At 39.6% G+C, this 21,725-nt stretch overlaps 1 protein-coding gene across 15 annotated transcripts in view; it reads left to right on the top strand.

The window, feature by feature from the left end:
• The window catches only part of LOC113912299 (nucleoporin SEH1), a 175,844-nt gene that overhangs the window by 34,790 nt on the left and 119,329 nt on the right, over positions 1-21,725 (top strand). For 14 of the 15 annotated variants that reach the window (XR_003516796.2, XR_003516797.1, XR_003516798.1 and 11 more), the window contains 4 exons: positions 4,130-4,297; positions 5,236-5,361; positions 13,670-13,845; positions 21,336-21,388. Coding sequence is in view for 11 of the 15 variants with exons in the window: in XM_027575271.2 (XP_027431072.2) it covers positions 4,130-4,297; positions 5,236-5,361; positions 13,670-13,845; positions 21,336-21,388 (523 nt within the window). In the remaining 4 variants the exon portion in view is untranslated. The remainder of the gene's footprint in view (positions 1-4,129; positions 4,298-5,235; positions 5,362-13,669; positions 13,846-21,335; positions 21,389-21,725) is intronic. The other variant, XR_003516799.1, reaches the window with a different exon arrangement.

Below are 21,725 nucleotides of genomic sequence, written 5' to 3'. Positions count from 1 at the left end.
TATGTGTTAGGCATTATTATAGGTGTTGGATAAGAGTGATGGACAGATTGGCAAGGCCTGTGTTCTCAGGGAGCAATCTTTTTAGTGGGGGAAGAAAAATACACAAATAGTGTATTTTATACACAAATAGTGATAAGTGCTGGAAGAAATTAAAACAGTTGTGAGACTGTGGGGCTACATTTGATCAATGATGAGGAATCACCTCTCTTACAAGGTGACATTTAAATTAAGGTGGATGCTAGGAAGGAGCTAGCTGGTACAGAGATTTAGCTGAGTACTCTAGGCCCCCAAGGTAGGGATGGGGCTTGGATGTTACAGAAACAGAGACTCACCTGTGTATGGTGAGTCATGAGCCTCAGGGGTGGAGGATGGGGTGGCTCCCTGAAGTTTTCAATAAGGGCATGGTACCTGGTTTGTATTTAATGGTCCATATTTAACTGTAGGGTGGCAAGAATAGAAGCATGGAGACTGGTTGGGAGGCTTTTCAGTACGGTAGGATGGTGGTAGCAGACATAGAAAGGTGTGGAATGATTTAGGGTATGTTTGGGATATAGACCTGTTTTGCCCTTGGGAATGGGCTCCACCAATAGATCTATTTTATTTGGCAACAGTGTTTCTTACTGAATTGGAATGTGTTCACCTTGGGGTCTGTAACTTCTAGTTGATCTCAGCTTACAGTCCTATTGTCTGACAATATTAGTGCCTAAAAGCATTTGACTTTGAGATCCCTACCTAAGAGTGTAAGATGTACATTGCATGACAGAAGATCTGGGATCAGAATCCTGGGTATCCCTACCATGTAAGGAATAGATAGAGGAAGAAGATGTCATGTGAGCTATAGAAGTTATGATTTGGAGTCTTCTAAGACACTTGGCTGTGAAGGGGAGGTAAGAAGGTGGTGGCGGGAAGCGCACATGAAGGATGGGAACAGGTTTCCTACCTCCTCCATCCTAATATGGGATCGTTTTGAACATGTTTATAGAAATCAAGAAAAGCAAATAGAAATAGAAAAGAAAGGAAAATGCTGGGACATGATCTGAGAGAAGGGTGCTTGTATGATAGTTGGTGTTAAATTTGCTATGTGTTGACATAGTTTGAAGACATTCATTTTTTGAACAAATTTATTGAGGATCTACTCTGGGCAAGGCACTGCTTTAGGTAAAAATTCAGGGGTAAAATAGGCCAAGTCGCTGCCCTCATGGAACTTACATTCTAATATGGAGAAAAAATAGTTAAATAGGTGAATTATATAGCATGCTGGATAGTGGTCAGCACCACAGAAAAAAGAAAGAAGGGCAAGGAAATGGGAGTTGATGAGGAAAGTTGGTGAGGGAGACCAGACAGATAAGTGGACTTTTACCAAAAACCTGAAAAAAGTGGAAAAGTAAGATGTGAGGTTATCTGGGGCATCAGTGTGCTGGACAGAGGTTAGAGCCAGGGCACAGTCCCTGAGCCCGGAGCCCTGGCAGGTTGTGGGGACAGCAGAGAGGTTAGGATGGTGAGGATGGAGCAAGCAAAGGAGAAGAGTAGTAGAGAGTGAGAGCAGATTATTCAGCCCCTTGTTGGCCATTTTAAGTATTAACTTTTAGTCTGAATGAGATGGGAAACCAGTGGAGGGTTTTGCACTAAGGAGTGACAATATTTGACTTAAGAGGGATAATTTCAACGTGTGGAGAATAGGCTAGGGGAGGAAGAGTGGAAGTGTGGAGATAGTTGAAAGTATCTTGTAGTGAGTATCCAGGCAGGAGGTGGTGGTGGCTTGACCAAGGTGATAGCAGTGGAAGTAGTGAGAAAATGACAGGTTCTGGTTATGTTGTTAGGTAAAGACTTTGGGATTTGCCTAGGGATTGCTTTTAAGGTTGTGTGTGTGTGTGTGTGTGTGTGTGTGTGTGTGTGTGTGTGTGTGTGTGTGTGTGTGTTGGTGGTGGTGAGTAATCACTGAGGTTTTTGGTTTGAGCAGCTAGAGAATGGAGTTGTCATTTTCTCTGTGGGGAAGACTGAAAAGCAGGCTTTCTTGAGGGGGTTGGAAGGTGATGGAATCAAAATTCAGGTTTAGGTGCCTGTTAGATAAACTCAGTGGAAATGTCTAGTAGGTAGTTGCATATCTGAGGTTCAGGGGAAAGGCCCAGGCTGGAGATTTAAATTTCATATTGTATTTAAAACTCTGAAACTGAGAGCAATCACCCAAAGAGAGTGGGTAGGTGGAAGGGGTCCAGGAGCAAGCCCTGATGCCTTCACAGTATGGAGGTCCAGGAGATAAGGAGGAACCAGCCAAGGAGAAGGAAAAGAAGCAGCTGGTGAGGTTGGAGAACCGAGACAGCTGTGTCTTGGAAACCAGTGAAGAAAATTGACTGTGGGCCTATGGGGTTTGGCAACAGGGAGCTCAGTGGTGATTGACAAGTGTTTTGATGGGGTGGTGGGTTAAGAGCCAGCTTAGCGTGGGTCCAGGAGATGACAGGAGTGGAATCACATGCCAGTAGTGATTCCTTTTGGAGGAGTGTGTGGTAAAGGGAGGGCAGATAGAAGTGGTACAGCTACAGGGGGACAACAGGGTATGAGATAGGGGAAGACTTTTTTGAAAGATGAGGAACTAACAGCATGCTGGTGGGAACGGCTGCCCAGAGAAGATTTGACGACGGTTAGGGGGAGGGCAGTTGCTGGAGTGGTTGTCACTGCATTAGTGACAGGGGTGGGATCAAGTGCAGGTAGAGAGGTGAGCTTCCCACAGGAGCCTGGATACTTCACAGTCAAATAAGTTTTATAGCTCTCTAAAGGTCTTAAACATTTTCTACTTTATAGAGTAATTAAGTTAGCCCATTCCCCCTAAAACCTATACTTGAGTGCATTTATCATTGGCCCCAGCATAGTCCATCATTGTCCTCTATCTCACCAGTTGTGGTAGCTCTTTCAATATCCTGTCAGGTGTTAAGCCCTCTCCCTTCCTCTACCAAGATCAGTCCTTCCCGGGAATGCAGAATACTGTCCATACTTCCTAATACACCTTTTAAGGCTTTTAGAATCAGACTCCATGGTTTCATTCACCATCTTTTTTTGTACACCCATTGCCAAAACACACTGAAGCACTTGGCTATTGCCACCACACACTTAGTACTTAGAGCGGATTTTGGAGTCAGACCTGGGTTTGAATTTTATTAATTGTGCAACCCTGGGTAAATTTAGCTAATTTAGTCTCAGTTTGTTTCTTCATAAAATGGGATGAATGAGTTAAGGTCGTGGGTATGCAGTAAATCTTACTTCTCATTCTCCTTTGCTCATGTTTATTTGTCGTCTTTAAGAGCCCACTCATGTCATACTTGGCCTGTAAAAGTTCTACTCCTTTTTCAAGGCACAGGGCCAGTACTTTCTCATTTATTGAGCCTTTCATGATTTAATTTTTTTTTACTGAATGACATATAGCCCTTACCTGATAAACACTGAAATAATTTTGAGATTCATCTCCTAAGTACTGTAACCAGGGTTAAATAGAACCAGTGGCCAATGTGGGCTGGAAGGTCTCTCAGTAATACAGATTCTGTGCCAGTTTTTTCCAGAGTTAGTCCTTTGAGTACCACTTTCACCATTTTTGCCTTGTCCATGTGCCGGCTGTACTTGATTTAACTTAAATTTTTCCTTCAGTGGACTTCCTTTTTAAACTAACATTTACTCATCTTTAAGAATAATTTCTGAAATCAGGGGCTAGATTTTGCTGGGTTAATTTTTTTTTTCCTAGTCCATGTTAGAATGAGCACCTAACCAGTAGACTTTTAAGTACATCCTGAGATCATCTGTATATTCCTTCAGTGTCGGGTCTTTGCTTCTTTATTAGATAAGTGTGGCAATTGATAATCTTTGCTATAGTAAACCAAGAGTAAATTAAGCTGCGTTGTATTTTGTTATTATGTTAATTATAAAAAGGAAGTTTGACATTTGTAGTCTCAGCTGTGAAGTAGCAAAGTATTCTGAGAATTACTTTACTTCCAAATGCTTGTTGATTTTATCCCCTTTGTGCTGTTCCAAGAAAATGATTGTTCCCTAAGATTTATCAGTTTTCTAAGATTTATGAGACTTTTAATCACTTGAGAAGGTTTTATAGTAATACTTGATTTTAAAAAAAAACTTATCGTTGCAGTGAGATGGAAGATTTCCGAGGAATAGCTGAAGAGTCATTTCCAGGTTTTTTAACCAATTCATTACTTGGTAATAGTGAGATTTTGGAAAATGTCACTCTTTCTTCAAATCTTGGCTTGCCTGTTGCTGTTTCAACACTTGCTAGAAATAGATCCAGTGCTGACAACAGGTAAGAACTGTTAGAACACATGATTTTTTTGTAAGGTCTAGAAAGCCTGCAATACCTTCATACTTCTGTCAAAATTTCTCAGCCAAGGGGCCCCTGGGTGGCTCAGTCGGTTAAGCGTCGCAACTCTTGGTTTCGGCTCAGGTCATGATCTCAGATCCTGGAATCGAGCCCTGAGTTGGGCTCCATGCCCTGTAGGGAGTTGGCTTGGGGATTCTCTCCCTCTACCCCTCACCTGTACACTTGGCGTGGGGACATGTCCGTGCTCTCTCTCTCTCTCTTTCTCTCTCAAATAAATAAAAAAATATATTTAAAAATTTCTCAGCCAAGCTTGAGCTTTTGTTTTATATGTATTTATATATGTAATATGATACGTATGTTATGTATAAATATGTGATATATGTGTACGTGTGTTATATATATTTATATATAATTGTTATAAAAATTTACGTATTTCCCTATTCCATTGCCTTAATCAGTAGTGGGTAGGTGGATTTGGAACTGAGTACCAGTGACCTTTTGGTCTACTAATTGTTTTCAGCCTTATTGGCAGCTAGTAATTTGAATTGTATCTCCATATGTGATGTGTACAGTTCATCCATCTTGTATGATGTGTAAAGTTTGCCCATACTTAAATATCTACTCTCCTGTCCTCCCAACTGAACATTTGGTAAGAAGCATTATCTTTACCTTTGGAATGAAGGGGTTAACTCTAAAAACTTTTAGCTTTTAAGATTTCTGTTACTCTGTTTAATACATACACACCTCATTCCTGATACATAGGTTTTCAGTGCTTTTCACATTAAAATGGTTTTGAACATTGGGGGCCCTATTTGTTTTTATCTCCTAGCAGTTGGTTTTATAGTCATGTGGCCCTAATGTCATGGTGAATTTTAAATATGCATAATTTAACTATTAACAAAATGAATTTTTTTATGTAGGTATTCTGATATCCAGGCATCTTACTTAGTAGAAGGGAAGTTTTCAGTTCCATCTGAATCATCTCCCAGTAGCCAGAGTGAAGCTGACCCAAGAGAGAAGTTGCAACTTAGCTTCCAGGATGATGAGTAAGTTCATACCTACATTTTGTTTTTGCCATGTTAAAAGCAGGTCTCACTCAGTCTTGTGGAAAATGAAAGAGTGACTGTGTCTCTGAATAATTCTGAGAATCTTTTTAAAAGAGTTTTCTTTATATGTTTTTAATCACAACCATTTTTAGTGCTTTCAGAATACCTTTTCTCATTCCAAAAGTAACATAAACTCATTTTAAAAAAAGTAGAAAATACAGAAAAATTATAAGGAAGATAATAAGTCTGTAGTCTTATTAACTAGAGAATAGTCATTGGGGCACCTGGCTGTCTCAGTCGGTAGAGCATGCGACCCTTGATCTCAGGGTTTTAAGGTTGAGCCCCACAGTGGGTGTAGAGATTACTTAAAAATTACTCATAAAAATAAGATGTTAAAAAAAATAAGAGAATAGTTATTATTTATAGTCTTCCAGACTGCTTTTTTAATTTTTTTTAAAGATTGTCTTTATTTATTTGAGAGAGAGAGCAGGGGGTGGAGCAGAGGGACAAGCAGACTCTCTGCTGAGTGCCAAGACTGACATGGGCCTTGATCCCAGGACCCTGAGATCATGACCTGAGCCGGAAGGCAGACACTTAACTGACTGAACCATCCAGGAGCCCCTTCCAAACTGCTTTCTATGCACCTATACATGTACATATTAAGTTTTTTTTTTTACAAATGTGGGATTGAACTGTACATACTATTTCTAACTTTTACAAATTAGTATATTCTCATCTTTCAATTATAATTAAGGTAGATATGTGTCATGTTAATGACTGCACTACATTAGGCATTTAGATTATTAGAATTTTGCTATTATAAATTTACTGAATTTTATTTATACCTTTGCACACCTAGCAGATTATTGTATTCAGATAAATTCCTAGGATTGAAATTGCTGAGTTAATATTTAAAGACTGTTACAAAGCACCACATTGCTCTTTAGAAGATTTGTACCACTTTACACTTCCACTAGAAGATGTACATGATGAGAATGCCTACTTCTCTGAGCACTCCCCAACGTTTGGTGGTATTATTTTTGATCCTTGATTTTAGAAGTAAAAAAATTTGTACACATGCATAAGTGCATAGAAGAAAATCTGGAAGGCTATAAACCAAAATGTAAATGGTAGTTATCTCTTGGTGGTATTACAGGCATTCTTAAAGTTTTCTGTGTTTGAATTTATAATAGAGTATTTATGGAATTGAACATACTTTAATGTTTATTCATTACTTATATTTTTGTTGTGAATTGCCTCTTGGTAACATTTGGGTATAAGCACTTTCTATGTATTAAAGATGTTAACTCTTTGAATACTCATTCATTCCATGTGTATTTTTGACCGCATGCCTACTGTGTGCCAGGTACTTCTCTAAGTACTTGGGAAATACCAGAACAGACATTAAAACAAAAAGACATTAAAAATATACCAGTTTTAGGGATGCCTGGGTGGCTCAGTCATTAAGCGTCTGCCTTCGGCTCAAGTCATGGTCCCAAGGTCCTGGGATCGAGCCCCACATTGGGCTCCCTGCTCAGTGGGAAGCCTGCTTCCCCTTCTCCCACTCCTCCTGCTTGTGTTTCCTCTCGCTATGTCTCTCTATTTCAAAAAATAAAATCTTAAAAAAAATACCAATTTTATAGTATATTTGAAGGGAAAAGTGCTAGAAAAAAAACAACATGATAAGGAGAGTAAATGGGTAAGCTGAAGGGAATGGTCAGTGTGGGTCTCACTGAGGAGGTATAAGATCTGGGTGAAGACTTGAAGGAGGCAGTTAGCCATGTACATTAGGAGGAAGAGGATTTCAGGTGGAGGCTGCACGAGTGTCAAGGCACTAAGGTTGGAGCATACCTGTGTTCAAACAGCAGGAAGGAGGCTGCCACGGGGTGAGCAAGATTTTGAGAGAGGTGGAAGGAGATTTTAGAGGGTTATGTTTTAAAAGGTTCACTCTGGCTACCGTGGAGTGAATAGACTGTTGGGAGGCAAGTCTGGAAGCAGGAAGACCCCTTAGGAGGTTGGATTATCAAAGGGGTAAGGTAGATGGAGAATAGAAGAGCACCAGGGCCTCATGTTGGGGCACTTCAATGTTAAGTTGGGGAGAGGAGGAATAGACATGGAGACTAAGGATTAGTGGCTGGAGGAAGGAAGACAACAGTGTGTCAGAAGCCACATAAAGAACATATGTAAAAGAACAGAGAGGGATCCAATTGTGTCAAATAAAATGAGGACTAAGAAGTGACCATTGGAATTAGCGTAGGTTAGGTTGTTGGTAACCCTGACAAGTGGTTTTGGTGGAAGTAGGAGGAGGCACAGTGGTGTAGGAGAGTGAGTTTAGGAGAGAATGGGAGGTTAGTTTTGGAGATGGTGAGTGTGCTGCAAAAGGCAACCAAGAAATGGGGCTGATACCTGGTGAGTATAGTGGATCAAGAGAAGGTTTTTCTTTTTTTCCTTTGTGGAGGGAGAGGTTGATGCAAGTTTATGTGGTAATAGGAATGATCTGAAACAGAAAAGTCTGATTATGTAGAAAGAAGAGACTTGCTAGAGCAACACCTTTACAAAAATAAGAGGCCAGGATCTAATGTGTCGTGGAAGGAATGACTAGAGAGGTAGGACCATGGATAACTCCTTTGTATTAACCGGTGGGAAGGCAGAATGTGTAGGTACATGGTCGTCTGGTAAGAATCTGTGGAGGTTGTCTTTTCTGTACTTAGGGTCTCTCAGTGCAGTAGGAGGCATGACATCAACTCAGGGTAGAGGGGCAGTAGAGAGATGTAACAGTCAAGGGAGTGTGGGAGAGTGAACAGAGAGGGAAATAGTGCCATTGTCTGACAGCATCAGGAGTCCCACTCGAGGGTCATGGTCATGAATTTACTGTGATTGTGATGTTTTCTCCAACCACATTCAGCTGTAGGGGTGCTAGCAAGATGTGAGGGGAGAGTTGGGTTTAACTGGGCTTGTAGTCTGATGAAAGCAATGAGGGATAAGGAAGTTGAGGCTGTGTGATGATTGGCCATGGGATTTAGGTTAAGGAAGAGGAGAGGATAGCAGAAGGGTGAGGGAGTGTGAGATGTGGTGATATGAGTGGATTGGAGGCTTGGGTTGCATCAAAGGATTATAGAGTTGAGGTACTAAGGAAGATGCCATGAAGGGGTCATAGGTGACTCCAGGCTAGAAGGCTTTATTGAGGATGATCTGGAAGTTGTACTGAGGGGACATGCTGATGGAGACACACATTCCATCTCCGTGCCCAGTGATTCCAAGGCTGTGGGAGAGACTGATAGTCTTCATTTGCCAGTGTTTAAGGGAGGCAGTGTCCTCACAGGACATCCAGGTTTTCCCTAAAACGGTGAGGTAAAAGGGATGTTCATAGGAAGGGTTCAGAAATAGCAAGATTTTGCTGATCCAGGGTTGGTTTGTTGGGCTGGGTAGGGGGGAATGTGCTTGTGGATCTTTGAATGTCAGGAGTAAGGAGTCCTGGGCTTATTGAAGGGCATCATGAAGTTAGTCCCATTGAACTGATTTTGGCAATGAGACGTTAGACATGGGGGGAGGGGAGGAGAATATTGGAAGTAACCTCTTGACTCTTTGATGTGGGCCAGAAGGTCTGGGAAGTGGTCTTGTCGATCCTGTTAATGGAAGATAGACAACCTGGTAAGGCGTAGTCCTAGATGAAGTGTACTGGTCTCACTCTAGACTTTCATTGGGTAGAGGTGATGCTTTGGGGCTATTCCTTGCCTCCATTGAGTAGTCTGAAGATTTGGGTTGTTAGTCTGAGAGCCTGGACTTCCTATGGCTGCTTGTGATGGTGGGTACACAGCCTGCAGAGGCATGCTCTTAGCCCTGTGTGGAGGATGGCTTCTGTGGCTCCTTCTGGGGGAGGGTGGAATTTATGTTTTGAAAATATCCTTATTCTGACTTTGGAATTAATGAATATTTTAGCTGAGGATAGGATTTAAAGGTAAAAATAACTTTCACAAAATTTTGAAGGCGTTGCTACATAGTGTGAGAAGCCTGATGTCATTTTGATTCTTGACCATTTGTATCTGAACCTTTTCTTTCTGGAAACTCTTAGAATCCTCTGAGTCCTTGGTGGGTGCTCCCCCCCACCCCCAAATAAATTCTAATTGGCATCAATCCAGAGATTTGTGTGCTTTAGTTCTAGATAATTAATTATTCGGTAATTTTCTATTTTTCTTCCTTTCTGGGACTACTGTTTTGGATTGCCTGGGTTGATCTATTTCCACTATTTTTTTTCCCTTTTCCTTTTTTGTTTTTGTTTTTCTTTTGTTTCAGTGCAAGTAGACAATGTTCTAGATAAAGTTCCTAATTTCTTCCCTACCCTTCTATTAAAATCATTTGGGCAGTCATAATTTTGAGAGCTCTTTTTCTGGTCTTTCATTTTTTTATAATGGTTCCTTTTTGTGGATATAAGAGCGACTTCAATGTTTTCTGAGAATTCTAATTGAGGTTTTTCAAAGTTATATAAATTATCCTTGTCTCTGGGGTTGTTTACTTTGTTCATCTTTATTTTTATCTCTCAAGCTGTTCCTTCTCCTGCATCTGATTTACGGCTGTCTCTAGGTTGCTAGTGTGGGCTAGTGGGGTATCCAGATCTCATTTCTGTTAGGTCTTCATGTGAGCTGGGCAGTCCTCATGGCCAGCTTCACTTTCCGAGTTCCATGCTGGGTGGTTAACACTGCTATCACCACCATAACTTCATTGTGCACAGGCGTTTCATATGCCTTTTCTGGAGAAGAGCCTTCCTAGGTGTGCAGCGTCATGTTGACACTGCTTTTTTGTTTGCGTGGGTTGTGGAGCGGGAGTGGAGCACTGCCCAGTGCGGGCATCTGATAGGCTTTCAGTCATCCCCTCCCTTTGGACTCCCTCTGGACTCCCTCCTGCCCTCCTTCCTACTGTAGTCAGGAAACATTTCTGCAGTTCTTCCTGGCAGATTTGTTTTCTGCTTCCAGGCCCTTTTGTTCTTGTCTGGACCATGCTTTTGTTTTTCCTGCATACCCCGTCTGCTTTTCAGATTCTAGAATCTGAGGTAAGCTTGGGCTAGGAGTGGTGGCTCTCATCCAGATTGCTTCACTTTTATAGATGTCCTTATTGTCATTTTCATGCAGTTCTAGAAGTTACTCTTGCCACTTTTACTTGAAGCTTATTTAACTTAATATTTGACTTAGTTTGAAGAATTTTGATGGGCTAAACAAGTGATAGCTATAGTTTTGAGGAAGTGGATTTAGGGGGAGGTGGTTAATTTAACTGGCTCTGTTATCATAAAGTTCTAATGGTCACACTACAGTTGACCCTTGAACTGCATGGGTCCACTTATATGCAGATTTGTTTCAGTAAATACATAGTACTGTAAATGTATTTTCTCTTTCTTATGATTTTCCTTTGTTTTTTTTTTAAAGATTTTATTTATTTATTTGAAAGAGAGACAATGAGAGATAGAGAGCACGAGAGGGAAGAGGGTCAGAGGGAGAAGCAGACTCCCCGCTGAGCAGGGAGCTCGATGCGGGACTCGATCCCGGGACTCCAGGATCATGACCTGAGCCGAAGGCAGCCGCCTAACCAACTGAGCCACCCAGCACCCTCTTATGATTTTCTTAATAACATTTTCTTTCCTCTAGCTTTATTATAAGAATACAGTATATAGTACATATACAAAGTGTGTCTTAATTGACTGTATATGTTATTTGTAAGGCTTTCAGTCAACAGTAGTTCAATTAAGTAGTTAAGTTTTTGGGGAGTCAGAAGTTAGACATAGATTTCCAATTAGGCAGGAGGTCAGTGTCCCTAACCCCCATCTCGTTCAAGGGTAAAGTGCACATGTTCTTCTTGGAGTGGGGGGCTTTGAAATATGAACCCAAATGTCATGATTTCTTTTTTATTTATTTCATGTCACCATTTTGCCTCCCCACCACCTTTTTTTTTTTTTTAAATATGTCACCTAGGGACCTTTACTGTCTTTTTTTCCTCTTTCATTTTCTCATTTATTTGAAATATAATTGACATATAACATTAGTTTCAGTTGTGCAATGTAATGATTTGATATTTGTATATACTGTGAAATGATCACCACAATAAATCTAGTTAATATCTGTCACCTTACATAGTTTTCAGAATTTTTTTTTCTTGTGATAAGAACTTTTAAGATTTACTCTCTTAGCAACTTTCAGATATGCAGTACAGTGTTATTACCTATAGCCACCATACTATACATTATATCCCTATGACTTACTTATTTTATATCTGGAAGTTTGTAACTTTTGACCCCCTTCCCCCTTTTCTCCTGCCCCTGATCCCCTACCTCTGGGAACCATTAATCTATTCTCTGTATCTATGAGCTTAGTTTTTTCGTTCTTATTTTTAGATTCTGCATATAAATGAGATTATGTGGTATTTGTCTTTCTCTGTCTTACCATAATGCCCTTAAAGTCCATCCATGTTATTGCAAATGGCAAGGATTTACTTCTTTTTTTATGGCTGAATAATATCCCATTGTGTTATATATATACAAAATTTTTTTTATTCATCTGTCAGACACTTAGGTTGCTTCCATCTTGGCTATTGTAAATAATGCTGCAGTGAACATGGGGGTGCCATATATCTTTTTGAGTTAGGGCTTTAGTTTTCTTTGGATAAATACCCTGACGTGGGATTGCTGGATCATATGGTAGTTTTTATTTTTAATTTTTGAAGAACCTCCATACTGTTTTCCATAGTGACTGCATCAATTTACATTCCCAGTTCACATCCCAGCACTGCACATCCTCACCAACACTTGTTATTTCTTGTCTTTTTTGTTTTTTTATTTATTTTAATTTATTTTTTTAAAGATGTTATGTACTTGTCAGAGAGAGAGTGTGCGCGCACAAGCAGGGGGAGCAGCAGGCAGAGGGAGGAGTAGACTTCCTGCCGAGCAGGGAGCCCGTGCGGGGCTTGATTCCGGGACCCTGGGATCATGACCTGAGCCTAAGTCTGGTGCTTCACTGACTGAGCCACCCAAGCATCCCTCTTGTCTTTTCTATAGTAGTTATTATAACAGGTGTTAGGTGATGTCTCGTTGTGGTTCTCATTTGCCTTTCCCTGATGATTAGTGACATTGAACATCTTTTCATGTACCTATTGGTCATCTGTATGTCTTTGGAAGAATATTTAGATCTGCCCATTTTTAATCGTATTGTTTGCTTGTTTGCTTTCTGTTTTTGTTTTTGCTCTTGAGTTGTATGAGTTCTTTATATATTTTGGATATTAACCCTTTATCAGATCTGATTGGCAGATATTTTCTCCCATTCTGTAGACTGCCTTTTCATTTTGTCATTTTCCTTTGTTGTGCACACCCCCACACCTGTTTTTCTCTTTCTTCTATCATACAACTTTGTATCCACTTACAGTCTTTCCACCTACCTCTACCCTCTCTTTTACTCAGCTTCTGTTTGATTGGGATGAAACTTTCCTATATCTACCTATAAATGCACCTTTGGATTGAGCTGATGGTAAATGGCTTTCTATGTATTACAGCCCCAATACAGAGATGGAGAACCTGGGAGGTAAATTAAGAGTTGGGAGTTGCCTCAGGCACAGAGGGTTAGCACTTGGAATATATGGAAGGATTATCTTCTTTTCATCCATCCTGGTCAGATTTAAGCCTATCCCTAGATACCAGTTTGTCAGATGATGAATTTATTGTGTTTAGAGGCCTTTTTCTAAAAAGTTCATCCCCCTCTTGCTGGCAGAAGGCTGTGGTGAGCTGCATCAGACCCACGAGCTTTTGTAGAAGATTGGGAGGAAAATGGCCTTTAAGGAAAAACATTGGCATACATATATAAAACAACAGAGATACAAAGATGGGGACAAGGCCAGTGGCAGGGGCTAAAAGTAAAACTTTTAAAGCATTTCATATTCAGAGAATCAGCTTTTTGGCAAATACACTAGTATCCTTTAAGTCTGTTTTGTTTTTAGAAAGCTGAGTTTTTCTCCACATATGATAGATTCAGAGATACTTATTTGGAAAAGAAAAAAAACCCTCATTTTATCACTTAAGAGGCAGAATAGCAATATGATACTGTATTTGATTTTGGTAGACTGTGTATCTCTGGACCCAAAATGATGTGCAGTCCCCAGGGTACCTACAGTGGAGCCAATTATAGTTTCTGGCTGGTCCTAGAAATTTTTCTTTTCACTGTATCCATTTTTTTTTTCTTTTTGGGAGATTAAATACACAACTGATTAATGAATATTTTATTGATTTACCCAAGGTAACTAACATTTAGTCATTATTCTGTTCCCTCATGAAAAGTTCTATCTCTAAGAAAAAGAATCATAAAGAAAGTCAGCATTTGTCAGTTGCTGTTCTTGAAGAGTCTACTTTGCAAAGTGATATAGCAAGAACAGAAGAGGAGCAAGTTAAAACTGCAAAACCCTTTCAGAGCCAAGATCCTGTTGATAGGATTTCACCACTGGAACAAGTGCAAGGTACTAAACTTTCAGAAATTACTTTCTAATGTATATATTTCAATTTCCTTTCTTGTTTATTTATCTTTGGTATTTATCTTAAGCTACAATACGGTAACTGAAATCACTTATGGTTTGGCATTTACCCATTAATATTTTTACAGGAAATGGTCTCTTGATTAATCTTTTTTTTATTAATAACATAAATGTATCACAGGTCTGTGATTCATCAGTCTTACACAATACACAGTGCTCATCACAACACATACCCTCCCCAGTGTCCATCACCCAGCCACCCCATCCCTTCCACCCCCCTCCACTCTAGCAACCCTCAGTTTGTGTCCTGAGATTAAGAGTCTCTTATAGTTTGCCTCCCTCTCTGGTTTCATCTTGTTTCATTTTTTCCTCTCTTCCCCTATGATCCTCTGCCTTGTTTCTCAAATTCCACAAATCAGTGAGATCATATAATAATTGTCTTCTCTGATTGACTGACTTTGCTTAACATAATACCCTCTAGTTCCATCCACGTCGTTGCAAATGGCAAGATTTGATTTTTTGATGGCTGCATAATATTCCATTGTGTGTGTGTTTGTGTGTGTGTGTGTGTGTATACATACCACATCTTTATGCATTCATCTTTTGAGGGACAGCTGGACTCTTTCCATAGTTTGGCTATTGTGGACATTGCTGCTATAAACATTGGGGTGCAGGTGCTCCTTCGGATTACTACATTTGTATCTTTGGGGTAAATACCCAGTAGTGCAATTTCTGGGTCATAGGGTAGCTCTATTTTCAACTTTTTGAGGAAGCTCCATACTGTTTTCCAGAGTGGCTGCACCAGCCTGCATTCCCACCAACAGTGTAGGAGGGTTCCCCTTTCTCCACATCCCCGCCAACATCTGTCGTTTCCTGACTTGTTAATTTTAGCCGTTCTGATTGGTGTGAGATGGTATCTCATTGTGGTTTTGATTTATATTTCCCTGATGCTGAGCGATGTTGAGCACTTTTTCATGTGTCTGTTGGCCATTTGGATGTCTTCTCTGTGGAAATGTCTGTTCATGTCTTCTACCCATTTCTTTTTATTTTTTATTTTTTAAAGATTTTATTTATCCATTTGTCAGAGATAGAGAGCACAAGCAGGGGGAGCAGTAGGCAGAGGGACGGGGAGAAGCAGGCTCCCTGCTGAGCAAGGAGCCCGATGTGGGACTTGATCCTAGGACCCTGGGATCATGACCTGAGCCAAAGGCAGACGGTTAACCGGCTGAGCCACCTAGGCATCCCGACTTCTGCCCATTTCTTGATTGGATTATTTGTACTTTGGGTGTTGAGTTTGGTAAGTTCTTTATAGATTTTGGATACTAGCCCTTTATCTGATATGTCATTTGCAAATATCTTCTCCCATTCTGTTGGTTGTCTTTTGGTTTTGTTGACTGTTTCTTTTGCTGTGCAAAACTTTTTATCTTGATGAAGTCCCAATAGTTCATTGTTGCCCTTGCTTCCCTTGCCTTTGGCAATGTTTCCAGGAAGAAGTTGCTGTGGCTGAGGTGGAAAAGGTTGCTGCCTGTCTTCTCCTCAAAGATTTTGATGGATTCCTGTCTCACATTTAGGTCTTTCAGCCATTTGGAGTCTATTTTTGTATATGGTGAAAGAAAATGGTCCAGTTTCATTCTTACGCATGTGGCTGTCCGATTTTCCCAACACTATTTGTTGAAGAGACTGTCTTTTTTCCATTGGATATTCTTTCCTGCTTTGTTGAATATTAGTTGACCATAGAGTTGAGGGTCTGTTTCTGGACTCTCTATTCTGTTCCATTGTTCTCTGTGTCTGTTTTTGTGCCAGTACCGTACTGTCTTGATGATTTCAGCTTTGTAAAGAACTTAAAGTCCAGAATTGTGATGCCACCAGCTTTGGTTCTCTGTTTCAGCATTCCTCTGGCTATTCGGGCTCTTTTCTGGTTCCATACAAATTTTAGGGATTATTTGTTCCATTTCTGTGAAAAAAGCTGATGGTATGTTGATAGGGATTGCATTAAATGTGTAGATTGCTTGATGTAGCATAGACATTTTAAAAGTATTTGTTCTTCCAATCCATGAGCATGGAACGTTTTTCCATTTCTTTGTGTCTTCCTCAGTTTCTTTCATCAGTATTCTGTAGTTTTCTGAGTACAGGTTCTTTGCCTCTTTGGTTAGTATTATTTCTAGGTATCTTATGGTTTTGGGTGCAGTTGTAAATGGGATCGACTCCTCTTTCTTCTGTCTCACTGTTAATGTATAGATGTGCAACTGATTTCTGTGCATTGATTTTATATGCTGCCACTTCCCTGAATTCCTTCTAGTAGTTTTGGGGTGGAGTCTTTTGGGTTTTCCACATAAAGTATCATATCATCTGCAAAGAGTGAGAGTTTGACTTCTTTGCTGATTCAGATGCCTTTTATTTCTTTTTGTTGTCTGATTGCCAAGGCTAGGACTTCTAGTACAATCTTTTGATTGGGGCATTTAGTCCATTTACATTCAGGGTAACTATTGAAAGATATGCATTTAGTGCCATTGTATTGCCTGCAAGGTGACTGTTACTGTATATTGTCTCTATTCCTTTCTGGTCTGTGTTACATTTGGGCTCTCTTTTTGCTTGGAGGACCTCTTTCAATATTTCTTGTAGGGCTGGTTTGGTGATCACAAATTCTTTTAATTTCTGTTTGTCCTGGAAGCTTTTTATCACTCTATTTTCAGTGACATCCTAGCTGGATAAAGTATTCTTGGCTGCATATTTTTCTCATTTAGCAGCCTGAATATATCATGCCAGTCCTTTCTGGCCTGCCAAGTCTCTGTGGATAGGTCTGCTGCCAATCTAACGTTTCTACTGTTGTAGGTTACAGACCTCTTGTTCTGAGCTGCTTTCAGGATTTTCTCTTTGTCTCTGAGATTTGTAATTTTTACTATTATATGTTGGGGAGTTGACCTATTTTTATTGATTTTTGAGGGGGGTTCTCTATGCCTGTTTCCTTTCCCAGATTAGGGAAATTCTTTGCTATAATTTCCTCCAGTATACCTTCCGTCTCTCTCATTCTTCTTCTGGGATCCCAGTTATTCTAATATTGTTTCACTGTATGGTATCACTTATCTCTTGAATTCTCTCCTTGTGGTCCAGTAGTTGTTTATCTCTCTTTTTCTCAGCTTCTTTGTTCTCCATCATTTTGTCTTCCATATCACTAATTCTCTCATTTATCCTAGCAGTTAGAGTGTCCATTTTTGATTGCACCTCATTTATAGCCTTTTTGATTTCCACTTGGTTAGATTTTATTTCTCCAGAAAGGGATTCTCTAGTGTTTCCTATGCTTTTTTCCAGCCTAGCTAGTAATCTTTATAATCGTTATTCTGGACTCTAGTTCCGACATCTTACTAATGTCCATATTGATTAGGTCCCTGGCAGTTGGTACTGCCTCTTTTTCTTTTTTTTGAGGTGAGGTTTTCTGTTTTGTCATTTTGTCCAGAGAGGAATAGATGAACAAGAGAACAAATTGCTAAAAGAGTAACAACGACTGCAGAGAAATATACACTAAATGAATCAGAAGAGACCCGAAACTGGGGGGAAAAGGGGAAAAAAAAAAAAAAGAATATGATCAGGCTTGTGAGTAGAACAGAGCCATACACTTGATTTTGGGTGTATTTTGGTCTTTTAGATGAAACTGCATCCCAAAATTTTAAAGTAAGAAAAACTTATATATAAATACACACACATAAAAATAAGGTTAAATACAATGAAGGGATGGAATATGACTAGAAAAATGAAAATTAAAGATTTTAAAAAATAATAAGTCAGTTGAAATAAGAAGGAAGAAAAATTAAAAAATATGTGATCGGCTAGGTGACTAGAATAGAATCATACACTAGATTTTGGGTATATTTTGGTCTTTTAGAAACTGCAGAAACTAAGAAAATCTTATATATATATATACCAACAATAAGGTTCAGTACAATGAAGGGTTAGAATATGACTGTAAAAATGAAAATTAAAGGGTTTTTAAAAAGGAATTGATAAGTTGGTTGAAAAAGGAAAGAAGAAAAATTCAAAAAAGAAAAGAAAATTTAAGAAATTAAAGTTGAAAAACTAAGGAATCATGGGAAAAAAGCCGTGACTTCTTTGTGCCGTATTCCCCTAGCGCTGGAGTTTTGCAGTTCTCATGGATCGCTAAACTTGGTCTTGGCAGGATATTCTTGCTGATCTTCTGGGGGTGGGGCTGTTGCATTGATTCTCAAATGTCTTTGCCCCAGGTGGAATTGCAGTGCCTTTGCCAGGGTCCAGGCTAAGCAGTCTGCTCCAGTTTGCTCTCGGTAGCTCTTTTCCCTGAAGGCTTTCAGCACAGCTTTAGAGGGTAAGAATGAAAATGGCAGTCTCCCAATCTCTGGCCCCAGAGGAGCCGAGAGCTTGCGGCCCCATTCAGTGAGCCCCCAGAGAAAAGCCGTCAGTCACTCCTGTCTCCCTGGTCTCTGGCCACACTCCGTGCTTACCCGGCCTATGACCAAGCATTTCTATCTCTGGCACACAGCCCTGTTTGGAGTCTCCAAACCCAGCTGATTTCCTGCAATGGGCTCTCATGAGGCTCCTCCCAGGGGAGGAAGGGGAGTCTCCCCGGATCTGCCGCTTGTTGGGTCCCTGCTTGAAGAGCAAGGGCCCTACTGTGCTGCGGATCATGGTTTATGGCAACCCCAAGCTGAGAGCCCACTCCTGGGCTCACTCTTTGCAGCCGGCTTCCCTGCTCTGATACCTGGGAGCTCTGCCACACTCAGGCACCCCCAGTCTTTCAGTGACCCCGAGGGTCCTGAGACCACACTGTCCCAGTGAGGGTTCCACCCCCCACCCCCTCTGGTTAGCCACCAGAGTGACGTCCCTCACCGGAGCCGACTTCTAGAAGTTCTGATTTTGTGCCCTTACGCTCTGTCACTTGCTGGTACCCGGCTGACAGAATGCCTCCCCCTTCCCCTCTCCCCCTCCGAGTCTGTCTTTCCATATAAGCCTCAGATTCACTTCTCTGTGTGTCCTACCTTGCAGAAAGTGGTCACTTTTCTGTTCATAGAGTTGCTGCTATTCTTTTCTTCGATCTCCTGTTGAGTTTGTTAGTTGTTCAGAATGGTTTGATAGCTATCTAGCTGAATTCCTGGTACCAGACAAAAGTTAGGTCTCCTACTCCTCTGCCATCTTGGACCACCGTCCTCTTGATTAATCTTTTAATTGTCTTCACTGATTAAGCTGAAAGCTCCTTTCCTTTGGAAACCATGCTGTCAGATGGCCGCAGTACATGTCGTGTTTAAGACACACCTTTCACACTCCCCCCCCCACCGCCCAATTAATTGATATTACCACTAGTCATTTTTGTTCCTAAATTTATTTTGTATAAATTGGTGAATTATAAATTCTAAAATTATTGTTTCTAAGAAAACCAAGTTGAATGCTTTGGAGTCATTTGAACAGTTGTTTTCAAATTTAGGGGAAGATTGTAAGAAATAAATAACTTAAAGGCTCTGCTTTCAGATTGCTTCTAAGTACTGTATGTTCTCTTTTGTCAGAGAAATTAAAGCTAAATATTTTTAAACTGTGTATTGTATTCTTATGTAGTGAAGATAGCATGTAATTCCAAATTGTGGTTCAGTACTTAGCCCATATTACAGGATTAATGAATGAATGTACTTTGTATGTTTTTGTTAAAAACCTTAGTGGCTGTTTGTATTTCTCTTGATGAAAAGTGTTAAATATGTATGAAAGTAGTGAGAGTGGTATTAACTCCTCACACAAACAATAAAAGAAAAAATTGGTAAATTGGACTTCATTGAAATTGAAAACTTTCGTGCCTCAAAAGACTTAAAAGACTGAAAAGGCAGCACAAAGATGGAAGAGAATATTTGCAGATCGTATATAGTAAGGGACTGGCATCCAGATTTTAGGTCTTCCAGTTCAATAAAAAAACACTGTAAAATGGACAAAGGTTTTCAATAGACATTTGTCTAAAGAAGTTGTAAAATGGCCCATAAACACATGAAACAATGTTCAACATCTTTAGTCATCAGGGAAATGCAATCAAAACCGTGAGATAATCGTTTTAACACCTATTATAATAGCTATAATCAAGAAGTTGGGAAATAGCAAGTGTTGGTGAGGATATGGAGAAATTAAAACTCTCATTCATTGCTGGTGGGTATGTAAAATGAGGCAGTTGTTGTGAAAGTAGTTTGACTGTTCTTCAAAACATTAAACATAGCACTATCATATGAGCCATCAGTTCCAGTCCTAGGTATATACCCAAGAGAAATGAAAACATGTCTACACAAAAACTTGTACCTGAATATTCATAGCAGCATTAATCACAATAGCGATAGAGTGGAGACAACTCAAATCATGAATGGATAAATAATATGTAGTGTGTCCATATGGTGGAGTATTACTGAGCCATGAAATGGAGTGAAGTATTGATGTGTACTATAATATGGTTGACCTTTGAATACATTAGGCTAAGTGAAGGAAGACAGATACAAAAGGCCACATGTTGTAAGATTCTGTTCGTCCACAGACATCTGTAGACACCGCATTGGCAAATCCATAGAGACGGTAGATTAGTGGTTGCCAGGGGAAGGGGAGAATGGGGAATGACTGCTAATGGGTACAGTGTGTGTTTCTGGAATGATGAAAATATTGTGGCATTAAAGAGTGCTGATGGTTGCACAACCTTGAGAATATACTAAAAACCACTGTTTTGAATGCTTTAAGAAGGTGGTGATTTCATGGTATGCAAATTTTATATCCGTTAAGAAAAACTCATATACTTATCCCACAATCTCAGGTAGTATAAGATTTAGTCATGTTTGCTTTTTCCCTTCTGTTTTTTTATTACTTTTCCTGATATTTTAAAATTCAAGTATTGTTTTATTCCTACATATTTTAGTATGCATCTCTAAAAATACAGATATTTTCTTACATAACCACAGCGCTGTTAACACTGTAACAGAATTAACAGTTCTTTTATTATCATATAGTACTCTAGTCCATGTTCATTTTACTAATCATCCAGGTTAGTTTGCTTGAATTGGAGTCCAAAGAAGGTTACCTTATGTTACGTTGTATTATTTGTTGTGTGTCCTAAGTCAGTTCCTGTTGAAAAAAACTCAGTCCGTCCCCTGTAGAGTGTTCCATGATTTGGATTTGTCTGTATGCTTAGTCATGCTGTCATTTTTCTTGTTTCTCTCTTCCCTATATCCTCTATAAAGGAAAAGTTAGCTTTAAAGGTTTGATTAGATTCATATTCAGGGTTTTTGGCATATTGGTATAATTTTTCATATTTCTCCACCCTGACAGTTTTTTAATTAAATTGACCAGTGATAAGTTCCTATACCATCACTTAAAAGTGCTCTATTCTACTTAGGGGAAAAATGTTTAGTTCATTAATTTGTAATTTTTAGGGGTTACTGGGTATTTAGTTGATAAAATAATTTGGTCTCAGTTATTTTTGTTTTCTCAAACAGACTCACCTGTTGATTTTTGTTTACAACCATGGATGAATAATAAGGAGAACAAGGTAATCTTTTATATGTTACCAATTTCTGGTGTCTTATTAGGAGAGTGAAAGTTTCTATTTTGAATCTGTAAGTGTTAAATAGCAGTAATTTTAGTTAGAAAAATAGCAGAAATCCATGTTACTGCTTCAAGTAATCAGCATGTGAAAGTAGTCTTGGTCTAGGGCTTCCTGTGTCATTAGGACTTCTCCACCTTTGCTCTACTTCATTCTTTGCTGGTTCCCTCTTGAAAGATGGTTCCAGGAGGGTAAGGGCTTCTCTTTGTTTTGTTTATTTTATTTAAAGATTTTATTTATTTATTTATTTATGAGAGAGAGAGAGAGAGAGAGAGAGAGCACG

The sequence above is a fragment of the Zalophus californianus genome, chromosome 14 (assembly GCF_009762305.2).
Source record: "Zalophus californianus isolate mZalCal1 chromosome 14, mZalCal1.pri.v2, whole genome shotgun sequence".
NCBI classification, from domain to species: domain Eukaryota; kingdom Metazoa; phylum Chordata; class Mammalia; order Carnivora; family Otariidae; genus Zalophus; species Zalophus californianus.
The sequence above is the reverse complement of the archived record's forward strand: the minus strand, read 5'-3'. Positions and strand labels throughout refer to the sequence as shown.